Source organism: Danaus plexippus, chromosome 12, assembly GCF_018135715.1.
Source record: "Danaus plexippus chromosome 12, MEX_DaPlex, whole genome shotgun sequence".
Taxonomy (NCBI): domain Eukaryota; kingdom Metazoa; phylum Arthropoda; class Insecta; order Lepidoptera; family Nymphalidae; genus Danaus; species Danaus plexippus.
In genome coordinates, this window is record NC_083545.1 from 3,035,640 (window position 1) to 3,062,958 (window position 27,319).

General features: G+C 34.7%; 3 protein-coding genes across 5 annotated transcripts in view; 1 reads left to right on the forward strand and 2 right to left on the reverse strand.

The window, feature by feature from the left end:
* Positions 1-116: 116 nt before the first annotated feature.
* Positions 117-1,648, reverse strand: LOC116772636 (p21-activated protein kinase-interacting protein 1-like). Its single transcript, XM_032664874.2, has 3 exons — positions 1,489-1,648; positions 1,123-1,414; positions 117-900 (listed from the first exon to the last, which is right to left on the reverse strand). The coding sequence occupies exons 1-3, from the start codon at positions 1,555-1,557 to the stop codon at positions 131-133; spliced, it is 1,131 nt and encodes a 376-aa protein (XP_032520765.2). The 5' UTR covers positions 1,558-1,648; the 3' UTR covers positions 117-130.
* Positions 1,649-1,885: 237 nt separating this feature from the next.
* LOC116772606 (uncharacterized) lies at positions 1,886-9,492 on the forward strand. 2 transcript variants are annotated; one of them, XM_061522282.1, is made up of 9 exons: positions 1,886-2,027; positions 2,096-2,394; positions 2,498-2,660; positions 3,716-3,887; positions 5,650-5,760; positions 6,033-6,210; positions 6,433-6,674; positions 6,970-7,066; positions 7,261-9,492. In XM_061522282.1, the coding sequence occupies exons 2-9, from the start codon at positions 2,156-2,158 to the stop codon at positions 7,310-7,312; spliced, it is 1,254 nt and encodes a 417-aa protein (XP_061378266.1). In that variant the 5' UTR covers positions 1,886-2,027; positions 2,096-2,155; the 3' UTR covers positions 7,313-9,492. The 2 variants fall into 2 exon arrangements, with proteins under 2 accessions (XP_061378266.1, XP_061378265.1); XM_061522281.1 differs by having other exon boundaries at positions 2,120-2,394.
* A 1,462-nt stretch (positions 9,493-10,954) lies between these two features.
* Positions 10,955-27,319, reverse strand: part of LOC116772506 (protein-L-histidine N-pros-methyltransferase) — a 36,051-nt gene continuing 19,686 nt past the window's right edge. For both annotated transcript variants that reach the window (XM_032664723.2, XM_032664722.2), the window contains exons 3-5: positions 12,178-12,396; positions 11,669-11,844; positions 10,955-11,240 (exon numbers count right to left, since the gene is read on the reverse strand). In XM_032664723.2, coding sequence (XP_032520614.2) covers positions 11,035-11,240; positions 11,669-11,844; positions 12,178-12,396 — 601 coding nt within the window. In that variant the 3' untranslated portion in view covers positions 10,955-11,034. The remainder of the gene's footprint in view (positions 11,241-11,668; positions 11,845-12,177; positions 12,397-27,319) is intronic.

The following is a 27,319-nucleotide window of genomic DNA, read 5'->3' on the forward strand; positions in this document are numbered from 1 at the left end:
GAAAAAAATCTTTAAAAAAATATATATACTAATTTATTAATACATTAAAATTAATTAATATATGCTACCATAATGTAAGTTTGTCATTATAGGGCTACAAAATGACTAAGCATAAAAATGTATAAAATATTTATTCAGTTTTATTTTTCTTTTTGTTTTTCTTCTTTCTCTTAGTTTTCTTGGCTGGAGGTGATTCTATGTTGTTCTCGTCATAACTGATTTTCACAAATGCTCCTGGCTGCCTCTTAGCTGGTGGCCTTTCTACAATTTCAGAGTCATCACTTTCATTACTCTTATCTTCGTTATCTGACAGCCCTGAAGCCTTACCGTCATCTTCACCATTCTCCTCCTTCTTTATTAAATGACGTTGTCTGTTTAAGGCAATACAAGTGACTCTACATGATATATTTGTAGAGCATATCTCTTGTAAATTATCATCATCAACATGCCAAGCTTTTAACACTCCGTTACTGGATGCAGAGTATAAGTTGCTATTTTCGTAATGCATACATTTTACTCTTTGCTTGTAAGCCTGATAAGTCTGTGCTTTGGTTTTAGATATGGTGAATTTAATAATATTCCCATTTTCCAATCCAACAAACAGTTCATCGTCATTGGTCCATTGAGTTGTTGATGGTTTGGAGTTGCATGTTAAACGTTTTTCCAATCCTGCCTTACTTATAGTCCACACATCAACATTTTGTAAGGATATAAGGGAAAATCTATCACCACTCGGTGAAAACTTTATCTCTGTAGGCAAACCAACTCCTTTACTTCCAAGATTAATAGTAAATGCTGGTCGACCTTTAATTAAATTCCATGTTCTCAGGGTCTTATCACCTCCTATACTTAATGCTAACTTGTCAGAAGGATGAACCACTATAGTTGTAACTGGTTGACCTGCAAGTTCAAAATAGATATCATTTTTCATATACATTCATCTATATGAGCAATAACTTAAATGTTTTAAATAATATGTAGCATTGTTTTCCAATTTCTTAAACATTATTTATGAATAAGCATGTACAGATATTTAAGAAAATAATTTAAAGTTTGTTGCATTTACTGTGACCTTATAGTAACAGGGTTTATTTAACAAATCTTTTTTTAAAGTAGTCTAACCTCCATGAGCCTTTTTCCAAATTTTCTCTATCTGCCAATTGCCAGTTCTAGTAACAATAACAGATCCATCATCACTTCCAGTTAGTAGATGTGTCCCCCCATTTGTAAATGCAACGGTGTTAACGGTTCCATCATGATTCATAAGAACAGTGTGTTCTTTTCGGGTTTTCAGGTCTATAATTACAACCTTGTCATCTGTTCCACCCGATGCTAAAAATTTTCCAGCTATAGATAAACATCTTACGGCTGCAGTGTGGGAAGAGGTTGCGAAAGTTTGTTTCAGAATAGTTCTCTGGAAAATTAAATAATATAAGATATATATATATATAAAAAACGTGTTATTCACGGTTTAAATTAGTTATTTACATCGTCCTCAGGTTGCAGTGAATATCCTAGTAAAAAGCCTTCATAGGTGCCCACGACTATTTCATCCATTTTATTTTACGTTATAAAGTTCTTAACCACAAACATAACCTTTAAGGCAGCACAGGCCCGAAATCTTAAAAAATCATCAAAACTTCAAACTTCAAATTTGAAGTATGTACTATGTAATACTACAGATTTAACAAATTTATAAACTTTAATCTTCATCGTCGTTTATTTTAAGATTATTTAAGAAAAAAGATATCTAAAGGATTAATGTTAATAAAGAAAATTATAAAAATCAGAGACGTTTATTTATAATAAAAAAAATAATATATATTTATTTTTATATCTGCATTAATTATGAAATACAGATTAAATACAGTGTAAGTGCAATAATGTTGACAGCGTCAAGAAGAAACAAGCTTGGATTAGTTTTGTAATTTATTTAATAATTTAAAACAAAAAATCCTTCATGTATTTATTTCTTTGTCAGATTATTAAAATCGTGTATCTCAGTTGTTGTTAATATATCCATTCTGGTGAGTTTTATGTATATTAAAAATATTTTTAAATAAGTATTGTATCTTCTTACTATCGATCTAAAAAGCTTTTTTTGTGGTCGTATAAACAGGATTCCCAAAAGAGGACTTACTTAGACATCTATAAGATGGATTTAGCGGAGACCATGAAAAGTGTTTTGGCTAAAAGTACGGGAAATGCAAGTGGTGCTTCAAGTAGTACTAGTGCGGCCGCCCCGCATGGCGCTGAAGGCTATGTGACAGAAAAACTTTACATGTTATTGCAGTTGTACTTGCAAAACAAAGGATGGAGTCCTAGTATAGAATTATTACAGTGCTTTAGTGATCTCAAGGAGTCTTCAATGTTGCCAAGTGCAGCATACTTACAGTAAGTTATTAAATTATTTTCTATATTTAAGTCTTGTAAGATTCTTAATAGACTCATAATAGATTTAATATTGTGAGTAATATAATTAATTGTTTTATTTTAGAATGATGGCTTCAAGGGTGGGTCTTGACGCTCAAGGTAGACTTATATACAGAGAGAATGGTAAAATTATATTGCCATATGAACATTTTGCTAATGCAGTTATGCTTAAACATATGAATGGACCCCACGGTTTGCATCTCGGCTTGGAAGCGACAGTGAGAGCTGTAAGTAATTAATTAGTTTATATAGTACATTTAATATTTTATTTATTCTAGAAAAAAATTATAACTTTAAATATTGTAAATATACTGAAATAATTGTGAATGCACTTGATTTTCATTCTATAATATGAGTGCAAATACATAAATATATATGTATTTTGTAAAATAATAGAACCTATGTGAAGTATATAAAAAGTTATAAGACCAACTCTGGTGATATTCGAAATGAGATGAGAGAAACTTGCGAGGATTCCTGTTTGAATGGATATTTACTAATCTTTTACTATAAAAATATTGTATACAACATTGGCAGAATACACCATGCACATCTTTGCATAGATTAAGGCCATATTCCAAACAAACAACCATAAATATTTTATATTTTTATAAAATTAACAGCTAGTGATGAAATATAATTAAACTTTTATCAGAATAATGCTTAAAATAAATCACTAACACAAAGCTACTACTGACTATTTTGTTTATTCCTTAGTCAACCTTCATCAAAACATATGTATTTAATACAAGGTTGCAGTATACTCATTTCAATATAGTCTTGTCATTCTTTGCTGTTATTAGGCATAGCCATAGTATGGTTAAGGCCCTTTGTATATATGTATGTACATTGACTATCATGTGATAAATTGTACAGTAATAATTGAAGTCCCATTGAGTTTTTTTTATTCAGTTTCTTAATTTGAGTTACAGTAACTGTGATGGTGCCTCTTTTTAAGTATTCTGGATACTTGTGTTAAGAGAGCACCAAAAGTTATATGGACTTGTTACTTGCTTGTTTCTTTAAACCTAAATCTTTATCAAATTTGTTAAAATGTTTAAATAATTGATCTTTACTTTTAAAAAGTACTTATAATTGTACTTCCTTGAATAAAAAACTAATGGAATCACTCACAAACTACAAGTGTTATATTGATATATATGATGAACCATGTATGAAATATTGCCAATATAATAAACTCGTAATTAAATCGTAAATTGGCTTGAGTAGGATCATAGTTTTCAATCAGCAGAGAAATTAAGATCCCGATACATATTCTTAGGTTGTGGAATCATATACCATCGGCCGCGATCAATTTGGAATGGAAAAGGAATTTATTGTTGAGGTTGTCCAAAACTGTCCGAACCCTGCCTGTCGTTATTATAAGAGCCAGTTGGAAATGACACAGAAATCTATACAGCAACATTTGTCACAACAACCCACATATATACCAGGTGAAATTTTAGATTCATATACAGTGGATTTCGGCTATAACGACGATGAAGGGACCACTGTTATTTCGTCGTTACATCCGGATGTCGTTACAGGCAAAGGCAAAAAGATACAGACATGTTCATGGTTTATATTCATTTATGGCGTTAGCTTAAAAAACAAACCTGTCTCGTCTGCGTTCCATATTTGGCTATCAGTGTAACCTTCAGTCAATTTTGGGAAAACTGTTTTTAGCCAGTTGTCACAGTCACTATGCGATACGCTTGCGGCCTCTCCACAAACTTTGCCTACTACAATATCGTGCCGTTGACGAAACCGGTATATCCAGCTTTCCGAACACTTAAAATCTATTTTTCCAAACAGTCTGGCAAAATGATTAGCCTTTTCTTGCAGCAGAGGACCGCTCACAGGTACGTTTTGGCTTCTTTGAGCTTTGAACCACACTAGAAGAGCTTTTTCAACATCTTGATGCGTCGGCTTGCGGTTTTTCTTAATTTTTAAGGATTTGGACTCAAAGCACTCTAATATTTTATCACGGTTTTTCCACATCGTAGATATTGTTGAATGCGAAACTTTGTATTCTTTGCACAAATCAGCATTGTTTGCACCATTTTTCAATTTTGAAATGATTTCCACCTTTTCTTTAACAGTAAACGTGCGTCTAGGAGCCATACTTATTCAAAAGTTTATTATACACAGTTGCTACTCTGAATACCAATTTGTAACTGAATCATTTAAACAAAAGATAAGAAAGCTCTTTTGTGTCTTTGGCGGCCGACTCCGGTCGCAATATCTGCTTGGGATTTCCAAGAATTTATTACAAACTATTCAATAAAAACAGTCGCTACAGCCGAACTCGACGTTACATCAAAAGTCGCTATAGCCATATGTTTGTACAGACTAAAGTATGCTTTAATTCAAGGGACTGAGATTTAACGTCGATACAACTAACCTTGGTTGTAGCGACCATTTGTCTATAGCTATGAATAAGTATGGCTCCTAGACGCACGTTTACTGTTAAAGAAAAGGTGGAAATCATTTCAAAATTGAAAAATGGTGCAAACAATGCTGATTTGTGCAAAGAATACAAAGTTTCGCATTCAACAATATCTACGATGTGGAAAAAACGTGATAAAATATTAGAGTGCTTTGAGTCCAAATCCTTAAAAATTAAGAAAAACCGCAAGCCGACGCATCAAGATGTTGAAAAAGCTCTTCTAGTGTGGTTCAAAGCTCAAAGAAGCTAAAACGTACCTGTGAGCGGTCCTCTGCTGCAAGAAAAGGCTAATCATTTTGCCAGACTGTTTGGAAAAATAGATTTTAAGTGTTCGGAAAGCTGGATATACCGGTTTCGTCAACGGCACGATATTGTAGTAGGCAAAGTTTGTGGAGAGGCCGCAAGCGTATCGCATAGTGACTGTGACAACTGGCTAAAAACAGTTTTCCCAAAATTGACTGAAGGTTACACTGATAGCCAAATATGGAACGCAGACGAGACAGGTTTGTTTTTTAAGCTAACGCCATAAATGAATATAAACCATGAACATGTCTGTATCTTTTTGCCTTTGCCTGTAACGACATCCGGATGTAACGACGAAATAACAGTGGTCCCTTCATGGTCGTTATAGCCGAAATCCACTGTAGCTAATACATTTAATTTAATTTCTTTGAATGTATATCATGAAATTTATTTGTAGTTGTTCATGGTCTTTGTCATGGTAGCTTTATTCTTATGATAGTACTGAGACTGTGTGGTGTGTGTAGAAGCGGGCGGTGCTGCTCTTCCGGACAACGCGGCGGTGGAACGTCTGCTTCGAGGCGCCGCCCTGCCTCCTGACTATCAGCTGCCACTGGCACCACACCTCGCCGCTCTCAGTGAGTTGTTATGTAAACGTCGCTAACATTGATTAATGTCACTGATTTTATGAAAGTAAAAAATATATATTATTTAAAATATAAATATATATATTAATATTAAAGTTTTAAAACAATGTGAAATACTTTTAGGCGAAGATGAAAGCTAATGGATTTGTAAATTGAATTTTAAAACGAAGGATAAACATTCAAGCATCATAATAATATTTTAAATAATTAACTGATATGAATAGTACATGTCATGATTAACAATAAATTAATAAAAATTCCAGCAAACCTCGCCGGTGATAAGTCAGAGCGTCGTGGTGATAAGATGTCAACGCAGCAGATGCTGTTACATCAGAACCGTTCCCTCGGCCACGGGGACAAGTACTCACACTCGAGGACTCACTCCGGAGACAACAAGAACAAACATCACTATGATGAACATAAACTTACTGACTTTTTGAGGTTCGATATATAATTTAATTTAGTTTAATAAAGAAAAATTTAATTTTTAACATACATGTAATGAATTGCATTGGGTGTCCGGTAGTAGCGCATTTATTATATGTATATATATATTTAAACCTATATATATTTAGATAAAGCTCCAAATATTTTTAATTACGTATATATGACGTCTTAATTTCAAATAGAAACAAGTAAATAAATATTTCCTGTCGTTTCCAGAGCCAATCTAGAGAGTTTGGAGTCTCTATCGAGCGGTAGTCACGAGCGCGGTTCGGGTGCGTCGGGTGGTGGCGCCAGTGTGAGCGGTAGCGGTAGTGGGAGCGGAAGCGGAGGTGGAGGCGGACAAGAGCGTGTGGTGCGAGCGTTCGCGGAATTGGCGCGGAATTTACAGCGGATGAGACCATGTGTACGACCAGCCATGTGCAAACCGTATGGGAAGCAAAGTGAACAGTTACAGAAAAGTATGTTTATATTAGACATATATAAAGATTATCTTTCCTTTTGTCGTGTTGAAGTACAAGCTCATATCACACTGCGGATATGATATCAACCACCAGATTTATCAAGAATTCAAAAACGGATTTCTGATACATTATATTTTGTTACTTAAAAAAAAAATCTAACAATTTTATCCATAAACAAATGCAACTTTCATATCGGTCCATAAATTTACAGTATAGTCAAAAACTTATATGTTATCGATGAGAAGAAATGACAGATAATAATATAATCATCAATGTCTCGTATGTTTGTCAGTTCTACTGGACACGATTCAGCTGGTGCAATCTCTCCGGAGCTACCTGCCTCCCCCACACATACAAGTCACCTCGTGGAAGAATGATGACAAATTACGGTGAAATTGATTTTCATTGCACTATACTATTCATTAATTCTAGTATTTTTTTTTCATACTTAAAAACCTTTTAATCTAATATCGATTTTGTATGTAATTTTCTTGACTGTAATGTTGAAAGTTACATAGCTAATAATACTTGTTATAATCAAATTGTCCATATATATAAAATACTATTAATGTATATATTACAGTTCCAACAACATGGATGACCTCGAGAGTCGTAAGATAGTGAGCGGCAACTGAGAGGGCAGCACTGTGACAAACAAACAAACACACGCTCTTCCGTACTATTGTACTTTATATTCGTTTAAGTATGTGTTTAAAATTTTTATATATACAAATAAAATTATTTACTTCATATTTTTGATGAAATTAAAAGAAATTTATTAAAATTTCTATATAATTTGATAATGTATTCGGACTAATTTTTTTTGTGCTATAAATTTTGTTGATTCAAAGTCGTTCCGCCTGATAATGACCTATTTAGATTTGTTTTGTGATTTATGTCATTGTCATTACCGCGCAGGCAGCGTGTTGTACGAGCACAAACGTTGTTTCTATGTACTAAGCAGTTCATTGTTTGTAAGTGTTGCTTTATACTTGTTGCTAGTTAGACTTACTTTATCCCAAACTTTTTTTATGTATTGTTACATAATACGTATGTTTATTTTTTATTTTTTATTATTATTTCGTATGAAGCCGTCGGTTCAGTGTTGTAAGTGCATTATTTACACTGTGATAGGAGTGTAAAAATTCAGAGTGAGCGGAGTCTTGACATGAATCTGATAAAGTATTATGTAAGTTAAGGAATTTTAGGCTTTTCTAAAATAAATTATTTTGAAAGCGTTTCGTTCGATATACCAGTAGTAGTTTAGGCGTATGTGTATTGGAAAAAATATTTATAAAAAAATAATAATTATCGCCATTCTTGTCTTGTAAAGTGATAGAGGTATTGTATCGTACTGAAGACTGCAAGTTTTTCACATCGTGTAAGCTATAGCCGAGTGCGCGTTTGATGTAAGGTTATGATTATATTAAGGAAGTGAACTGTTGTGAGGAATTTGTTCCGGACATATATACATACTCCCAACTTGCCCTTGTCTCTCCCTTATGTATTATGTAATTTTTTTCTCGCATTACTTGAGCTTCTCTTCCAAATAGCATGTTTTTTTTAATATAATAACGTAAGATTTAAGTGATTTATAGATTTTATTATTTCTATACTATATTATCACACAGCTTCTACTCGTCATATATTCGGCTTCGTAAGTTCGTTAGTGCAATAAAAAGGCATAGCCTTCATTATATTTTATATCTTAGTACTATTAAATATATACATATAATATAAGTTTAAAATTAAGAGTGAACAACTCCGAGTCTCTTTTTGTCTTAGTGTCAATATTATAAAATACAATAATGTGTATGCAGCTTTATTTTTAGGTCTTCATATGTTGAGTTCGGACATTAATATGTGTTGAATGTTCGTGTGACGTGGAGAAAACGAGGCTATATCATGTTAAGGAACTCACACGGCTAGTATTAAGATACTTTCCACTTGTCTTCGAAGTATTAAACGACCGGATGAATCTCTCTCTGTATTAGAGTTAAGCTTTCTAGTCAAAAGTTAGTATCCAAAATTTGATTTTATTGGCAAAATTTGTATTTTTTTTTGCTGAAGCGAATTCGTCCGCGTGGACTTTGACTTTCTCGTTTCGAATATCGACTTATTATTTCTCATACAAAAATCCTTGACACGTAAATCTCAAATAGTATTTATCATAAGTTTCATGTTTCATGGAATCGTTATTTCTATATAATTTTTATAATAACGTCTTTATTGTATTGACCAGGACCTCTGTATTGTTTTCTTTATGTCTTATCTATTTCAATGATAATTGTATTGTACATAGCACCGCAGGAGGGAGCCACTGTCTTTATTGATCTCACTTCCACATCACATTCAATAGTTTAATTTATCCTTTCGAATTTTATTTTTGTATCCGGATGTAATGCACGCATTTAATGATTTACATTAAAACAATAGGTATCCTTAGCATGAGTTTGCACACTTAGACTGGACACGAACAGTTTTTCAGTCTCATTCATATTTAACATTTACAGGACATTAAACTGCAAACTATCCGTTTTAATTTTGACGATGGCAACACGTTATAAGCGCATTGTATACCTTAGATATTAATAAAACCTTCATAATGTAAATCTGATTATATTGTTTTGTATTATTTAATTATTATTTTATTTTTTTTGTTACGGCTTGTTTTTCATGTTCGGTGATTATGTATTTAACAGTTGTTCTCGCTCGAAACTTTGCCGCGTCGTTTCTTTTATGAACTTTAAACTGTAAAAATAAAATATTGTGGATTGAGAGAATGCGTTAGATTTAAATAAAGCGATGCAACAAATGTATGGGTTTCTTTTATTCATTATTATATCGTATAAAATATTAAATGTGTGTGATTTTTTCCAATAAAACGATTATAAGACTTAGAAATGTGTCAATGAAACAATGTGACGTTGTAAATAGTTGTATTAAATACACTGAAATACAAATAAATAGAAGAAACGACAATTTTTAAGATATTTAAATTCTTACGAACATTATAACATTTCAAAGTCACATCTGAGAATTAATTCAAAATTGTTATAAGAAAGTCATTTTTTTAAATTCATAAGTACTTCGAAAGACATCACATAAAAATTACGAACATTTATAATACAAAGGAATGATAACGAAATAAGTTTTAAAACGCCTATACTTTTATTTTTTGTGTTTTCTAAAGAAACATATTATTACCCGATACATATATATTTAAAAGATCAGTATTAATATGAAATTTAAACATTAGTTACATAAATAACTTTTTTTATTTTATTTAGACGACCTCATTTCGTCTGGCACAAAATATGCCGGCACTGAGTTCTAAGTTATGCCGCAATATTTAAAAAAATGTAACATTTTAGAATAACATTAAATCGATGAACAAAAGACAAAATAAAGTAAAATTAAGTTATATGAATATTAACTTTACTATGGAAAGTAATATAATATTTAGAAAGATTTTTTATACATGTTAAAATTTAAATTATGTAAGATTTGTGAAAATGTCAGTAAATTTTAATTGGTGTTACTTTGATAATACCCTTCAAGAGGCATATTTTACAACTGATTACATCACAATTATTATTTTTCAGTATAGCAACATTGATGACGTCATCGTTTGTCACTAACTGTCAAAAATATTTCTATCAGATTAGGTACACCCAACACAAGTGTTTTGAAAAGAACTATTTTTAGAATAACAGGTGATAGCTGGAAATTTAGAGGTGGGCTTATCGTTTATGTCCAGACAGATTTATAACGAAATTTTTATTATAGCACAAAAAATCAACTTAGGTATATAATAAAATTATATAAGAAAATGATTTTACATTGATTTTCCTATACTTAGATTACGACACCGAGATGAAAAAGCTACTTGTATAAAGTTACAGCCATGTTGTCTTCGGACATCAACATTTCGATGCCACAGTTAACTTTACAATTCGTTAGTTATCACCGACGAGCATCAATAGTATATATTGGTTAAAATATTCATAAAGGTATATTAAATACAATACGTGATTTTCTTACATTCTGCATATAAGAGGTAGAGATGCGGTTTAGATTAGAATATTTAGTAAAACCTACTTAGAGAGTTATAAAAAAAAAAAAGAATTTGGAATGTTCTAATGCAAGTCTAAATACGGTTTTAATAAAAAAAAAATTAAAAGAGTTTCTCAAATATATAGACACCGACACACGGTTTGTGTGACACCAGCATAATTATAAATATAGGTTTAAAAAATTGATTATATAAATAAAGCTTGGACGTAAAAATGTATTAAATTATTGTTAATTCGATGGTTCTTTTTGGAATAAAATGGCGTGTTTGAATGTTTTTTTTTTAAACGGGTGTGAACACGTATACCGAGTCGTCCAGCCAGTAGTAGGCTTGTGCGAAGTCTCCCTCACAGAGGTAAGGCGTCCTCGACCACGAGGACAGTTCGAAGCCGATCTCATCCTTCATGAATCTGATAAAAGACGCCGCTTGTTCTTCGAATGTCGCCCCCGCTATAGGAAGACGCTCCTCTGGTTTGTGATCTGTTGTAACTAGAATTCAGATACGTTTGTTTTTAATTACAATACTTAGATATTATTTTTAGGATAACTTGGTATAGTTTGATGGTAAAATTTCATACGTTTATGAGGACAGTATTGTAAATGATAAATGAGTGTTGATATTAATTGTTAATATTTTTTGCATATTTGTCTCACGTTGATAACAATAAAGAGGCCTTAAAACGCCAACGAAATCTGTTACTAATAACCAAATATTTTTTCTTATAGAAGAGCCCTATCTAGTATCTATCTATCCAAAATTTTAGTAGCAGTGTATGATTGTGATTATGATGGCTAAGTAAATTTCTTAGCTAATACCCTCACTCTTCGGTATTCTCGTGACAATCAATTTGTATTTACATATAGCTTACATTATATATTCCATAACAAAATCTTTGCCACAATCTTCGTCAGCGTACCTTCAACATATGGCTTGAAGGGTAACACGAGGGCGAGCAGTAGAACACCTCCTTGCCTGATAGCTGATCGCGCCTCACGCAGCATACTCCGAGGCCGAGCACAACGGTCCAGCAAGTTCAGCATACACACACAATCGAAACTCTGTCCCTGCCACCAACTATCCGTGTCCAATAGTCTAGAATTGTGGTTACAATATTTTCATTTATATGTAACAATTGAACTAAGTATTTCTTCTTAAATTAAAGCAAAGTGATGTGTGATATTAATTATTTGTTAAACAAATTTCTACTGAACTCAGCTGTTTCCTGGCCTTAACCTGAGATTCGCGTTACAAGAGACAGACTGACATTGACTTATTCTCCAACATATTCAATAAAAATACAAGTTTACTTTTAAAATGATTTGAAACTACAGTCGTGAAATACAATACGTATTTTCTTAGGGGTATCGAAAATACTTTCCATATGCCTTTATACAGAATTAATGACCTTTTGAAACGTTTACTCACAAGAATCCCTTACTGCTGAGCGACTTTCTCATGCTGGCTGATAACTCCGTCGCATATCTCTCGTCGAAGATGTGAGCGAAGCGCCGGCTGACTTCACCGTCTCCCGCGCCGACATCTACAAGAGTGCTGAGCCCACTCGTGCGTGTACGAGTAGCGTTGTTCAGTAGCTTGAGCGCCTGTGCCTCAGACAACACGAACATTGAACCCCGACCCAGCCATCTGAGAATAGAATAGAATAGCTCATCTATTAGCATGTTTTTGGAACAATATAGATAAGCTATAAGTAGCAATAAACTGGCAATTTAGACCAAGGCAGTTCTTTGTAATATGCACTACCCGCTTATTACATAAGGAAGCAATAACATCGAGGCCCCATTAATCGCATCTAGAATAATTGTTTAAAATAACAAGTTGAGTCGCGGCTGCTTTTCATTTAGTTGGAAAACGTTTTGGTGGGTCGGGTTAAGCGGATGTGAACAACAATAGTGCAATTACCCTCCACCATCGGTTGTGGAGGTTCGAAGGCGAGTCGCGTTAGGTTAGCAATTACTGAGGATAAAACACAAAGCAAGTTAAAGGCTGGGGCCAACGGCTTGGTGAAGTTGGAGATCGCAAATTGTGCGCTCGCGGCCAGCGCGACGTCTTCATCGCGCCCGGGGCAGCCGTGAAAGTGGATAATGAGCGGTAAATCACTCATTAGTTGGGAAGCAGAGTCGCAGCGATCGATATTAGCCGTGTTTCAGAAAACGGATAAAGGCCGTAAGAGCTCAGCTATGTTATTAGATGTTGTTCCATATATCACAAGTTGAATAACTACCGCCCTCTGGCGTCCGACACTATTATTGACGCGAACGGTGTACAATACAACATACACGTACGTTTTAAAGTATGAAGCATTTCAATATGATTTTGTATGAATTGTTATTTGTGATACTTATGATAAATTATTTTATAGGAGACTGTCATAAAAAATATGTATCAGTATAATTGATTCTTTCTATATACATCATATTTTTAATTTCCGATACAATAGATAACATTAGACAATAACAAAAAGATTTTATTTAAACAATTGAAAATTTAATGTTCTTGTTAGCACTAAATGGAAGCTGTATATTTTTTTATAGTAAATTTATTGGATTTTTATTCTTAAAGTTATAGTGAACTGGCTTCAAGCTGAATGGAGGATGTAGCGGCAACAGGAGTGCGAATTGATTGCTTTATTGTCCTTTGGTTTGGTTCACGACGTGCAATACATGATACATGAGAAGGTTTTCATGTAATGAGCACTCATCTTCACCCTGTAATTGACACTAACTATGACAATGGACTGTACCACTAGGGTAAGCAGTGTTTACGTATTTTAAAAGGAAATTATATATAAATTAAATATATATATAAATTTGTTAACGACAGGTAAAATATATAATTTTTCGTGTTAGATCCCCACATCGAGGGTGATATCAAAGATAAATCGAAAATTCTCATATAGACTAACACCCTCTATATCTACTGGTAGGTTGTTAGGCGTGTATCGAGTATCTATTTCAATAGAATTCGGTGGCTTGCAACAAGGAATTCGATGCAGTTATCGAAGACGGAGGTGAGAGATGTGTGAGGCCAGAGGGGGGGAAGGAGGCCATGGAGGGGGGGGGGGCAGGCAAGGCTTGTATCGCGATTGCATCGGAGAGCAAACAAGCGGGCGGGGTGTCGCCGTTCAAATCATATTACCCCCGGGCCCACAGCCCACCACCACACACGTCATTTGTGAGTGCGTTTCTATGGCGACGGCCCGGGCTGCGGGCCCAGAGCCGCGGGCCGCAGGCCGTGCATGATATTAGTACGTGAGACTCATCTCCGGCTATTTAGAGTGAACGGGAGCGGCTCGCGCGGGAAATTAAAAACTACACGGAAGGATGTCCAGCAGCCATCCCGCTACGACCCGTACCGAACCTACGTATATCATAAGAGTTGACGTGCTCACAATGTTCTTATATGGATATATTATTCTTTATATCTTGTATATATGATTGAAGAAATGGCTTACAGCGAATATTAAACACTTGTATACAATCTGATCTAATATAATATGTGGTTAACCTTTAGTGTCCTACAAGATATCTAATATTTAAGACTATTGACTAAAACATATTACATATTCGATATAGTCACACTTTAGTGTGAAATTATTATAAGACCAGTAAAAGTAACTAGAAGAAAACATACTTCATTATAAAATATATATACATATAATGAAGTATTGTAGTGTACGTATGAGGCGATGTGAATAGAGATAGGAGGAACTCCTCCCCTACGTATGTAGATACCTACACATTTGCTTTCCTCAAAGACATTGTCGCTTTCAGGCACCTCATTAGAGAGCTTCCCATGTGCCTACATCCCCCACCCCGGCCGCCCCCCTTACACCCCCACCACTCACATACAAAGGAGAGCAATTCTTTTCCTGAGCTCGCAAACTTGGATGGATAATTACAGTTAGGTACCTACCCGCCAACCCATTCTTTGTTTATCGTTCGTATTAAATTCCACTCGAATAAATTTAATAGACTATTCAGTATATAAAAATTATACGTAAGTAAGATACGATGATATACTTTCGGTGTTACAATATGAATGCTTGCTATATTGCTTGACATAGTCAACTTAAAGAATTTTAAAGAGCATCAAGGATAATAATATTCCAATTTATCGTATAACATCCGCGGAAACTTACGCGTCCCAGCGGAAGCGAGTGTCGCAATAAAGAAAAAAATATATAGACACCAAAATGATATAAACAATGAGAGAAACGCTGAAACGTTTTAGTGTTGAGAGTGGTACTATGAAACGTTGACACGCACGCTATAAAATATTAACGATCGCAACGAGAAAAATGACGTCTATCAATGTACGCAGCGATTTTTGGTCGCGCCGAGCCGTTACAAATAATGCCCGGACAGAATTTATACGCGGACCCAATTGCCCCGATTGAATATTTTACCACGTCACGAATGCCTCCGACGATATTTTTCTATTTCACCGCCCATTTCCACTATCAATTGCTTAGTTTCCCCTTTAATATTCCGAGGTGAAATATTGCAAACTAGTTGCAGCTTTCAGGCTATAAATTAATCGATTTATTTAAAAAAATGTCTACGACATCGAGTACCGTTTGAATGTTGGAGTATTTAGATGAATAATTACGTGAATTACGACATTTACATTTAATAGTAAAATCTTAGGAAGTCGGTCACGATTTCTTCGACCTTAGATTCTAAATGGAGAAGAACAATCATTATTGGTGATTATCGTACTAAATTTAAGATAGTTCTATCACAGTTAAGTGTTCTTTAAAACAGCTAGCAATAATCAAAAGTTAGGAAGCGAAATGATGTTTTAAATGGTCGAGATTTTGTATAGCAGGAATTTACTTTATTTCGCTTCTGGTAACGAGTTTAATGGGAACAGAACAAACTAGCCAGCGTTCCTTGTAACAAGGGTATCATGAATTATAACAGTTAGCAGAGCGACCCGTGCTCGCCGGCTACAGCTTTGTGCACTGAAATAAAATAGGTCGCTAATATATTTTATTCACAATTATTGTCGTAGCTACATTTTTTTACAATGACAATTATTTTTAAGTGGCAGCAATGTATTGATCTATAAACGACAGCCTTTATTGTTTCGCACGCGTTATAATATAATAATTTGTATTCTAAGATATTGAATGTTGAAATAACGACGTAAATTTTATAATGTGCTAAAATGGTAATCCTTTATTGTTCCCTGTTACATTATGTTTCACAAATATGAAAGCAGATGTACGAAACGACTCGGAGCGTTTAACGTTTGGAGAACACAATAACCTTTAAAGGCGTAAAGAAACATCCCAGTCAGAGTTTAAAATAACTTCTCGGAGGCGGATAGTTTATTGCTTATTGAGTAGCTCTGACGAAATGCGAAGGAGATGCGAAAACATTCCGGTGTTGGAATCTCAGTCAATATCACAATAAACGTGGCGACATTGAAATTATCGCTCGGTGGGAGGCGCGGCTCGCAGCCTCCCGATGAGATTGAGCGGAGCAAAACGAAATGAGACTTGTATGAAACAATGAGCATTGTCGCGATGTCGTGGGGACACGCGTGCGCGGAGCGGGAGCGGGAGCGGGTGGCGGGCGAGCGGACACCGAGGCCCCATTGGACGACCAGCTGTGGGCGGGGCGAGACAAACTGCGCACACGCAAATAGCGCACTCGCACACAAATTAAAATAATAAAATGAAAGTAATAAAACTAAGTAAGCAACCGAAGAGTTGCCGCTATCGACACTTAATGGCCGAGCGGAGGCGACGTACTTAATATTTATTGAGTGATGAGGTCTCACATCGTCGTCATCGCCGGCGTTAGGAGAGCCGATGACAAAAAATATAAAGGACTCAATATCTATAAATGTATATAAAAGAACCTTTCATAATAAACTAATATGACATTAAACTAAAATAGTATCCTACTAGAACTGTTAACGAATAAAATCTTAAAACATTTACTGAGCCAAATATGTCCTAGCTTGTATCATAATCGCTCTTATAGCTGTAAAGGGTTCCAGTGAGCAATATTAGCGAGCTTGAAGTAACGGATGTCGTCTCATTTACTAATGTGTCACACACAGAAGGCGCTGTGCTGGCTATCGAGTTCGACAACCGGAGAAATTGTAACAGACTTGAGAACATTTAATTAAAATATCACAGAGGAGTTCAAACTCGATGTTTGTGAAAATTAAATTATCGTTAAATTTGAAAATCGTAATATAAGTTAAAACTTCATAAAGCCGTGTTTCATTCGATGCTGTGTATTTTCTCTCGTCGTTTGATTTGTTTACAAATTGTTATGTTTTTCCTCAAGGAGGAGCGTTGTTAGTTATCCCGCTTGGTGGAAACATTCAACGTCAAAGCGTGATTGTGAAAAGGATCGTGATTATTACAGTGCTCGTAGTTAGCGGAGGCTTCATTAGACGAGAGAGCAGGGGGGGTGTAGAGGGAGGGTGACTACGGGTGATGTGGAGGGTGACGGAGGGGAGGGTGCTGAGACTCATCTCGTCGGGTGCATCGCGGCTGCGCGCGCAAACAAATTAAAAACGTAAGACGCGCCCTAATCAATAGCCGACTACGCCGCGAAGCCGAATTAACTCGCCCGAATGAAAAAATGAACAAAATTATATTCGCGCGAGAGCTCGATCCCCTGTCTCCCCCTCCCCCTCCGCAGCACCTTCCCGCCGCGCCGCCCGAGGAAATTGCTTTTCTTTCAGTGGGCGCACACACACGACCGTCAGGCCGGCGGGACGTAGTCACGTGAGCGCGAGAGGGTTAGCGCCGACACACACAATATTATAATTTACGTTTCGTCGTATATCGCGCTGTAAGTAGGTACTTTACCTGGGCGTTTCACGCCTGCTCAGCCCTCGGCTCGGCTCTCTCTAAATCTGAGCTTTATACGTTCACTTGACGCAACGAGAGCGATATTAGTTTCGAGCCAACTTCTCCTACTACGATATTTATTAATGTTTTAAAAGGTTACATGTACACGTACCTGACTCTGTAGAAGAGATTTTTTCATAAATCATACATCTCGAGGACATTTCAGTGTAACCGTTCATTGTTTGTTTCAGTTATATATCTACGCAGTAACTTAATTTACCAAGTAGAAGTAGGTATAAATTAAGTTCGTTATGTATGAACTATGTATAGCAGGGTGTGAGAGGAGTCTCATTAAGCCTTGGCGCTGTTCTAATCGGAGCTTTAGTCCGCCCAATTAACGCGTGGGCGAAGATCCGCCGCCCAGCGCCGGCCAATGGCGGCAGTGCGGGGATTAATTAAGTAACTTCCCGTCAGTTGCCTGCTGGTCGACCTGCTCCCCCCGCTCCCCCTGCCTCATCCCCGCGGTCGTCTCATACCCGGGCACCACCACCCCGCACGTCCGCAGACTCCGCGGACACGCCCGGAAAACTAACCACCTAATGAGGGGAGATGACCTCACGTGTTTGTGTGCTTTGTCTGCCATGTGTACGTACAAACTGACCGGATACACTAGTGTTAGCCTTTTGTATACACGCTATGTATTGTGCATGCTCGTCCCCATTAGCTTGTATTTGATACGACCAACTAGTAGCACTTAAATCACTGTCGATGGTAAGGCTCGAGACGATGCTGCAGAGATTTACCGAGTCTCGAAAGGTTTATGAACCGCTAACTTTTGAAACTTCAGATATATTTAATAATAGTAGCGATAGATATTCTTAAGTATACGTTGTAAATTATTGTATTGTATCCCTAACTACGTATGAGGGCTATGGTCATGTATAATAGCACTCACTTGCATTAACACATATCTTTCAAAACATATAATACTTCGTCCTGTATATAAGATCAAAGGTCAATTAAACAAGTGTCTGCGCTATGACGGATGGATGGGACGAGCTGTTTGTTTGTCCTCTATGATGGAGCGATTTATTTTCACCTACATTACAGTGATTCCTTTCGAAGTTGATTAGTTTTAACCAAAACTTGGCTATTTTGTTTCACATGAATTACCGGTGTCCATTAGAATCGGTTTGTCATACAATTATAATTGATCGACAAAAAAAAAAGGTTTATTTTTTTTGGTTTTTCATTTTTATTGTATTATAAGAATAAGATAAGTATAACTTTTTAGTAATGTAATTTGAATCTTCATCCAATAATCAGTCATACCAATTCAATCCTTTCATTTATGGCCTTAAGAAATATGACTGTGCTGTATTTATAATTATTATCGTCTATGATAAATTGTGAATTCTCTTTATTGTCTTACTCGTCAGTTCCTTTTGTATCTCATGTTTATGATTGACGCAAGTATTAAATATGTAGTCGACTTCATAAATAAGTTAACAGCAATGAAAGTTTTATGGGCCATATTCTTTGCCATGCTTTGAATTTCATCAGAAGCTATGATGCCAGATTTTATCGTAAGTTCCTTATTTCGGTGCGATTCAAGATAATAATAATAACTACGTATAATTTCAATACAATTGATAATTTAAATTCATCAATTCGACCAAGCCGTCTTTAAAAACTTAGAATTTCATACACGGATTTATTTGATAGGAATATCTTATACTAGATGAGTAACTTCTGGACTTCTCATGATGATGAAATTTCGTCTCCGTAAAAAAACATAGAGCTATAGCAGCAGTAAAAACAAACGTTACCGTATAATCGTCAGGGGTGCCAAAATAACTAATAGTTTTCGCGGGGGCGTGTTAGCATTTTTCTTCTGTCGGTGACGGGCGGGCGGTGTTCCTGGGACGGGGTCTGTGGTGGTGTTGGGAGGGATGAGGGGGCTGAGGGGGTGTTCAGGCACGGGGGGAGGAGGAGGTCGAAGGCTGAGGCCGACTCCAGTGGCCCCGCGGATCATTTACACTTCATCGGCTCTCTTAATAACATGTTGGTATTGACTGCTCGTTGAGATCAATTTAAACTAACATTTCTAATACGTTAGGAGAACGATTTTGCTAACAGAAATTACTAGATGCGATATGTATGTTATAAAACATCGTGTTAACTAAACGGTTCAGTCAGAAAAGATAAGGAGAGATATCAACCTAACTGAGAATATAAACTTAATCACAATGGCTGGGTCGCACAGTTTAGGGAGGCAAAAAGACGTCTTATTTATATTTCATATAATAACAAAAAGGCTTGTAGTGCAGTACGTTCATACGTATAGTATATTAAGTTAACAACGATAGAAATGTTTTCCATTTGCATATGAGAACACTGGATTAAAATAGAAATTGTATAACAAGAAAACTTCGAGAAATAATGTACAGAACTGATTCTGAGTCAATATTATTACTATGATAGCCATAAAATGCTTAATTGTAATTATATAAGAAAATTCATTGAAAAGCAGGTATGGACCAAAAGAAGCCACATTATTTTCTGCAAGTCAATCTACATAAAAGCTGGAGTGCCTTCTTTTCCTTCATTATATAGACTCTATATAAAGCACCCGCGGGTGTTATTAATCAACGCCCTCGTTCCCAGGACGCCCGGGAAAATCAACCCTTTCGTCTTAATTACCACGCCTCGGAACACTCCAAGTCTCCCATTCGCCAGTTTCCGTGACGCTCTAACGCGCCGCCATTTAATTGGACGCCCGTAATTAACGCCATGTAATCACCAATCGTGGTTGGGGACTCGTAATTTAAAATTTTAATTACTTAGCGGCGAGAATTTCCACGTCTCCCATTGGTCGCTTTTCCCTTTGTTTCATGGGAAAATTAATCGTTTCTCCGTTTTGAACTTGCATATTATGTATTCATAATACCTTCTTATTTTACTACCTAGTGATATTATTGAGTAAGATTATTGATTATTAATTTTTTTTCTAATTAATCGAAATTTACGCAAAATAAATTTGTAATGTTTCCGAGAACAATTGTCCAACGAAACAAATATTTCTTAGTGTCCCAAATGACTCAATAGAATTTAATAAAAATAAATTTGATTATAATAGCGATTGCAATATTCGAATATAAATTATCTCTTTACTTAACCTTCGTCTCCCCGAGTATTAAGACCTCCATCGACTTGGCCAATTTGAATACTTCCAACCGCAACGTTTCATTGGAACTGAATTACAAATTGACCATCGAGTATTGCTTTGGGAAAATGTTATATTTTATTTACATTGTGAAATAGGAAATTTTCAGAACATCATATCAGATAGAAATAACTGTAGTGGATTTGAAAAAAATCATCGGTTCGTATTCGATCGGAGTGCTGTACAGAATTTTGTATTTTAAATGTAACAGCGTATGGCGTTTGAGTATGACTTGTTATAAAGATTATTTAAAAAAAATTCATATCCAAAAAATAAAATGTATTGGATCCTTTCGATGCATAACTATATTTTAGTTTTATGATATTAATTTATCAAATATATGTAAAATTACACCAGATTAAAACTGGTTAAGATATACATTATCGTCTTCGTGAGTAACTTTTTTAAATATTCCTATTCACATAAATGTTATAGTAATTATACGGTAAAAATTGTTTTAATGGGACCTTTATAATATAAGTACCTATCTATACGTTTCTTCTAAAATAGAAAATTCTATTTACTGTACTCATATTATATGTAAGTCAAAAAGGCTTTAAGGCAATGAAACTGGGTCCAACTTATGTACGGTCATAATAAAATTTGACTGCGTATGTATTTAGGGTTTACATTTTGTGCTCACATTTTTAGTTATTTTGCGTTTTTCTTAATTAATTACTAAGTTTTGAACTTTATGCATCTTATACGGATAGTGTTATGATCGAGAATCGACTGTACCTACAAATTCGTTGGTACTCGACATAATAACAATGAAAGTCTTAATATCTTGGTCATATCTTTTAGCCATTATATTTTATGTTTAATCAATTATTTATTTATTTAATCACCTGCTACTATGACAATACCGGGTACGAGAACTCGAATATCAAATTGCCTATAATTAACTTTAAAGTACTTTTTTTGATTCTCTTGGATTGCATTAATGTTGACATTATTAAAATTGAGTCATTTGTACTTTACTTAGAAAAATCTTACATATTTGTGACAATTTATTCTAATAAGTCCTGAAACAGATTTTTCATTGTGACATTGATTATTTTCAGTTGATTAACCTATTAATCACTGGTTATTTTTCCATATGTTTCACTTTATTTAGTATGAATATGTTCTATTTCGATAAAAAGAAAGGTTCCTTAATCTGAAGAAGCCTTTAGTCCTTTAAAAAAAATTATCTTTAAAAGAATTAAAGTCTTTTAAAATCTTAAAGATTCATGTTACTTATTGTACCTTCCAAAATCAGAAACAACGTCCAACACAATAACACATATAAGTTAAACGTGAAAAAAAAACTCACGCAATGTTTATTACAAAAATCTAGTATAAAGTAAATCATTGGAGGAAAATTGTATAAAAATTATTTTAACAGTACTTCCTTATCACAGTTGACACCGCTGAGAGGCTGCCATCATGGAATTTAGTTATAATAAACAAAAAATAATAATAATAACTTCAATCGCATTTAGATCGCTAAATGGAAACGTGTCCGACGACTTTTTACCAAATTAAAAAGGCCTGGTATATATATTATTAGTTTTTATTAAACTTTTTTCCGGGGCACGGGTCAAGTTCCCTGAGACAATGGTCATCGTGGCGACATCGTCGTGAAACACGTTTAGTTCTGCGTGCCTTCGTTATGTTGGCGTTAATCGCTTCATTCACTGCTGCCGAGTGCTTTTTCCCTGCGATCGGTCATGCATTCCGTGGATCTGTGGAGCAATCTGTCGCCGGCTATCGATGTGGCAAATTACTTATTACGCGTTCCATACCACGTTGGCCGTTTTTATTAGACAATCATTAAAACTGTTTACTACTACATTATAAATCATCCAGAAGTTTTTCACGATCCAACTAAAGTGAAGAATCCGCAAGGAATGTCTTTGTTATTTAAAATATCAAATATATAAGAAAATCACAGAAGAGATATAAATAAATATAAATGTATTTTAATATTTCATTTAAAATTCAAATATTACTTATGATAAGTATATCAGTTACTACCAGTACTTAGTACAAACATTACACGCACCATTGACATTAGCAAGCGAGCGCATTAGAGGCGATTTATAATATTGCAATATTTATAAAATAACATTTAATTTAATTTTTATTTTAATAACTCAATCTCTATATTATCTATAGTAATGGGATTCCATATTTTTATTTATTTTGTGATGCTTTAATATATGACCGTGACCCTTCTTCAACGTTAAATTAATAAAGGCAGCCTCCGCCGAAAATAACGTACAATTTTAATAAAATTTAAATAAAAAAATATAAGTTAATGTAAATTGTTAAACATAATTATCTTAAAAGAAATCTGTCGTACTTAAATATCATAAAACATTAACCTATTTGGATGAAAATTGACATTTAATTCTAAGATACTTGCACAGTTATCGCCTGTCATGTATTTCTTTTAACACAGCAATTGAAATCTCTGGTCTAAACTGATAGGTAAAATGAAATAAATAAGTTAAAAGACGAGACATAATATTGAAGAATTTTACGCTGTTTAGTCACGGTTGCGATTGTAAATTGAAAATATTATATCTTTATAGCACTTAAAATGGTGTATTCTTTAAGTTACCTATTTATTAAAAATGTATGGAGAATAAATGTAGCAACTGTTGAAAGCAAATACGAAGCCGGATTGTGAATTTTTAAACTGTCGCTTTATTTACTTGTTTTGAGTTTTAATGTGACGAGCAATTTTGAAGTTCTTTAAGTCCGGATTTAAGATTAATGAGATATATTAAAACATATCAGAACTCACAAGAAGAATAAATATAATAATTTTAAACACGATGACGGTATAAAGTTGTTTTTATTGTTAAGCCCGATCTATTTAGAGCAACAATTCAGTCGCATGAGATGAAACGAATAATGGATGGTAAATTTGAAATGATTACAAGCAAACAAGAAATTCTGATGTCAAGTATAGTGGCTAGTGGCGAGTGTCCGCTAAGTCCCCGTGAAATAACTATGATGGAATGAATAAAATCATTACTGTGCCACTTAAATAGTCACCCGCTTTTTACTCTACACTCCTATCACGAAACTTTCATTGCTTAAATGTATTACTAAACATGTATTGTGGTTCTAACTATACAATTAATTAAATAAATATTATAATGAAAACCAATTTTTTTTATATAATATTAGTTTTCAAAGCGAAATTGTTATCAATTTTATAATAAGTGCACCGTTAATAATGCGACCACGCATTTATAATTTAATCGCGTAACGTGCATTCATGTAACACGATGCGGTTTCTACTAGACGGTAGGAGGTAACACATGGCGTTAATGTAAGGTCGTGGATGGAAAAAGAAGTAGTCACGACGTACGACATCTAGGTGGCAGCGGAGCTATCCAGGTGACTCATGCGCTTGTAACCCAAGTAACCTAAGCCGGCCTGTAGCTCGGCCGCGCCATAACATAATTAAAAATGATTTAAAGTATTCGCTCCGGCTGCTTTGTTTCGCGCGTTATGTTACACTTGTTCGCGTTACCCTCGTATACGATTTTTAACGGTCCACTCTTAATTCTGTCACAGTTTTTATAACCCTTTCGTATTAATGGGCTGGCTCCGGTAGCGCTACGCTTCTCGGAAAACAGTTTGACGCGACATTCCTTAGAATCGACCGTATCCCTGAGTTAATGAAGCATCAGATGGCAATATAAAACCACTTCACATATATGCAACTATTGGCTGTATGTAACGTTATATACAAAATGATCCCACATTAACAATATCACCTACCAATTCAGGAATGACCTCAATATTTTAATATTAATATTAAAATATCAAGGTGAGGGCGGTAATAAAATATTAATAGTGGCCGCGGAACAATAGCCGTATTAAGGAGGCGAGCTTTAAATACGTATGAAAAGGATTAACTCCGGCTTGTTGACGGCCGGTTATCGGGTTTCGCGAGCTGTTTACTTCGGCAAACCGTGTCCTCGTCATCCGAAAGTAAATTATCACGGGCCGTACATTTTCGTTGATGACTATAAACTTATTTATGCAAACCATAACCACATACTTTCAATCATGATTACAATTATTCGAGGTGAGAATATGAATAACGTATTCGACAGTCTTATCCTGAGTTATCACTGTATGTTTAATATATTGGATTGATGCGACAAAGAAATTCAATCTGCTACTGGTAAAGTATGGAAAGACCGCGGTCAATGCGACTCGGCTATCAATAAGCTCTAGGTCTTGTCATCTATCAAGTTGTTCTATCATTCACTGGCTCGTTTCAAAGACGGACAGACGGACGCTTGTTATATATGTAACAGCTCGAATAAATACAGACTGAATACATGCGTTTTATAATTGTTATTGCTTAGTACTTTAATCCGTAAAGGGAACGCATCCGAATACCCAAAAAAAAGTAATACGAACAAAAATATAAAAATTAGACTTTAATTTACGTCGCGAATGCATCGCTGGCAGCGGGGCTTCCATCTTTGTTAATTAGTTTTTTGTGTGTGAGGCGGGGCGCTGGACGCCATCAAATTACGATGAGTCGGCCTTTCGGCTACCGGCGCCGTTCATAATAATTATACACTCGTTACTACCGTGCTTCTGCGCCTCTATCTACGACTCTCGATAAATTAAAAGAAATCACTCACGGCATTGTGTAATTGATTTATGAAACATTCTCTCGGTTAACTCTTAAGTTTTAGGTATTTGGAAATTATTATATTCGTATCGTAAATCTAATTAAGACGGTTTAAGGAACATAAAATATTTATATCACAATTAGTTATATTATGCAGATTACGGGATCCGAACCGAATGACGCAATCAGCATAACAGTTTTTTTCTTCTAATTAAGAGTCGCGGGCGTGAAGATCATAGTCATGTGCATCTTAAGTATCGACGATAAATTCTATCGATAAAATCGGCGACGTCGACAGCGCGCTCGGTAATATCTTAACGACAGCGTAACCCGGTGGCGACGCGTGCTCGTACGCATTTTATTTCTCTCAGATCAAGAGGCCGACACGGAAATAATCTTCATCCACTCAGCATAGATGGTAATCAAATCGACTATTACGGTCATCTTAATTTAACTTTTTTGGACATCGAACGATAGAAGATCGGATCGTTGTTATCGGTACACGTGTTCCGCTTTTAGTGAGTTGCTAGAAACATAAGATTGGTATCTGAATTTTATTTTTTTAATGATGATTTTATTATGACATATTACTTATAATATTTGAATACAATTTCTTTAATAGGACATCTTATACTTAAGATCGATGGAACACAAGACGTTCCACTTGAGGCGGTCGTTATATAAATTAACTTAATAAATTTAAGTGATGTAAAATTTTATTTATGTTGGTTAATAGGGTAACAGGATTTTTTTTGTATCTAATAACAAGCCACTGATTCCGAAGCGTTATATCTTACAAAATTACAATACGATTAATATTATACATAATATTATATATTTTCTATATATGTTCATAAGGCTGAAATATTACCAGTGAGATTATATAACACCGGTGTACTGTAATAAAAATTAAATCAAAGTGCGCCGTATCGAATACAATGCAGCATCACTGTGTGTCTTAGGTGATTGCTATAGCATGAGCGGTGCTACCGTCTCTGTTGGCTCCAATCACATGACTCGTATAAGCTTCCTACTAATTACTACAAATGTACAATGTCAGGGTTGCGTGCATTAGAATTTATATTTAAAATAAATTGTGATGATTGAATTTGTTTGATGAAAGTCGGTTAAAAAAGTTTCTTTCCAAATAAGAAATTTTTTTTACGCTTTGTAATAATAAAACTTAAATTATTATGTTTTCAAGTATTCAATTTCTATTAATTTTTCTTAACATTTACTTCGTGATATTTGATACAATTATTTACTTTTTTTATATGCTAGTAATCATCATTCATCGAGTTATTGTAGGAAATATTTACTAGATGTAATTTAAAAGAATATATATATATATTAATTTTGATTAACTAAAATAAATTTATATTAATTTTAGTTAGAGCCTGCCCTGTTGGCTGTATATGAGGTAGCTGTGGCCGTGCTGCGTGGAGCTATGTTACATTATCTTTAATTAAAAACTGTAGAGAACATCACTAGATTAGTCGAAGCGGTCACAAAAAGGGTTACGAGGGAACGCGATTCGTCACGAATCACAGCTTTATTTTTATTTGAGCGAGTCCTTTGTTAGAGTTAACCGAATTTGCTGTTCAATAAAAACAATCTAATTAAGAAATGGTCGGACTGCCGTTAAAATATTTTTAAGAGTTCTCGTTTTCCGAATACCAGAACTAAAGTTTTATTGTATTTAAAAATATTTAATTAATTAATTTTTTGAATACTACCGTTTGCTGTTCTGTTGTTGTTTTTTTTTTTGTTGAACGAACATGTTTTATCCGTAACACTCTCAAATATTTGAAGCGCTTGAATTTTCGAGAGTTTTTTTATGTAATTATAT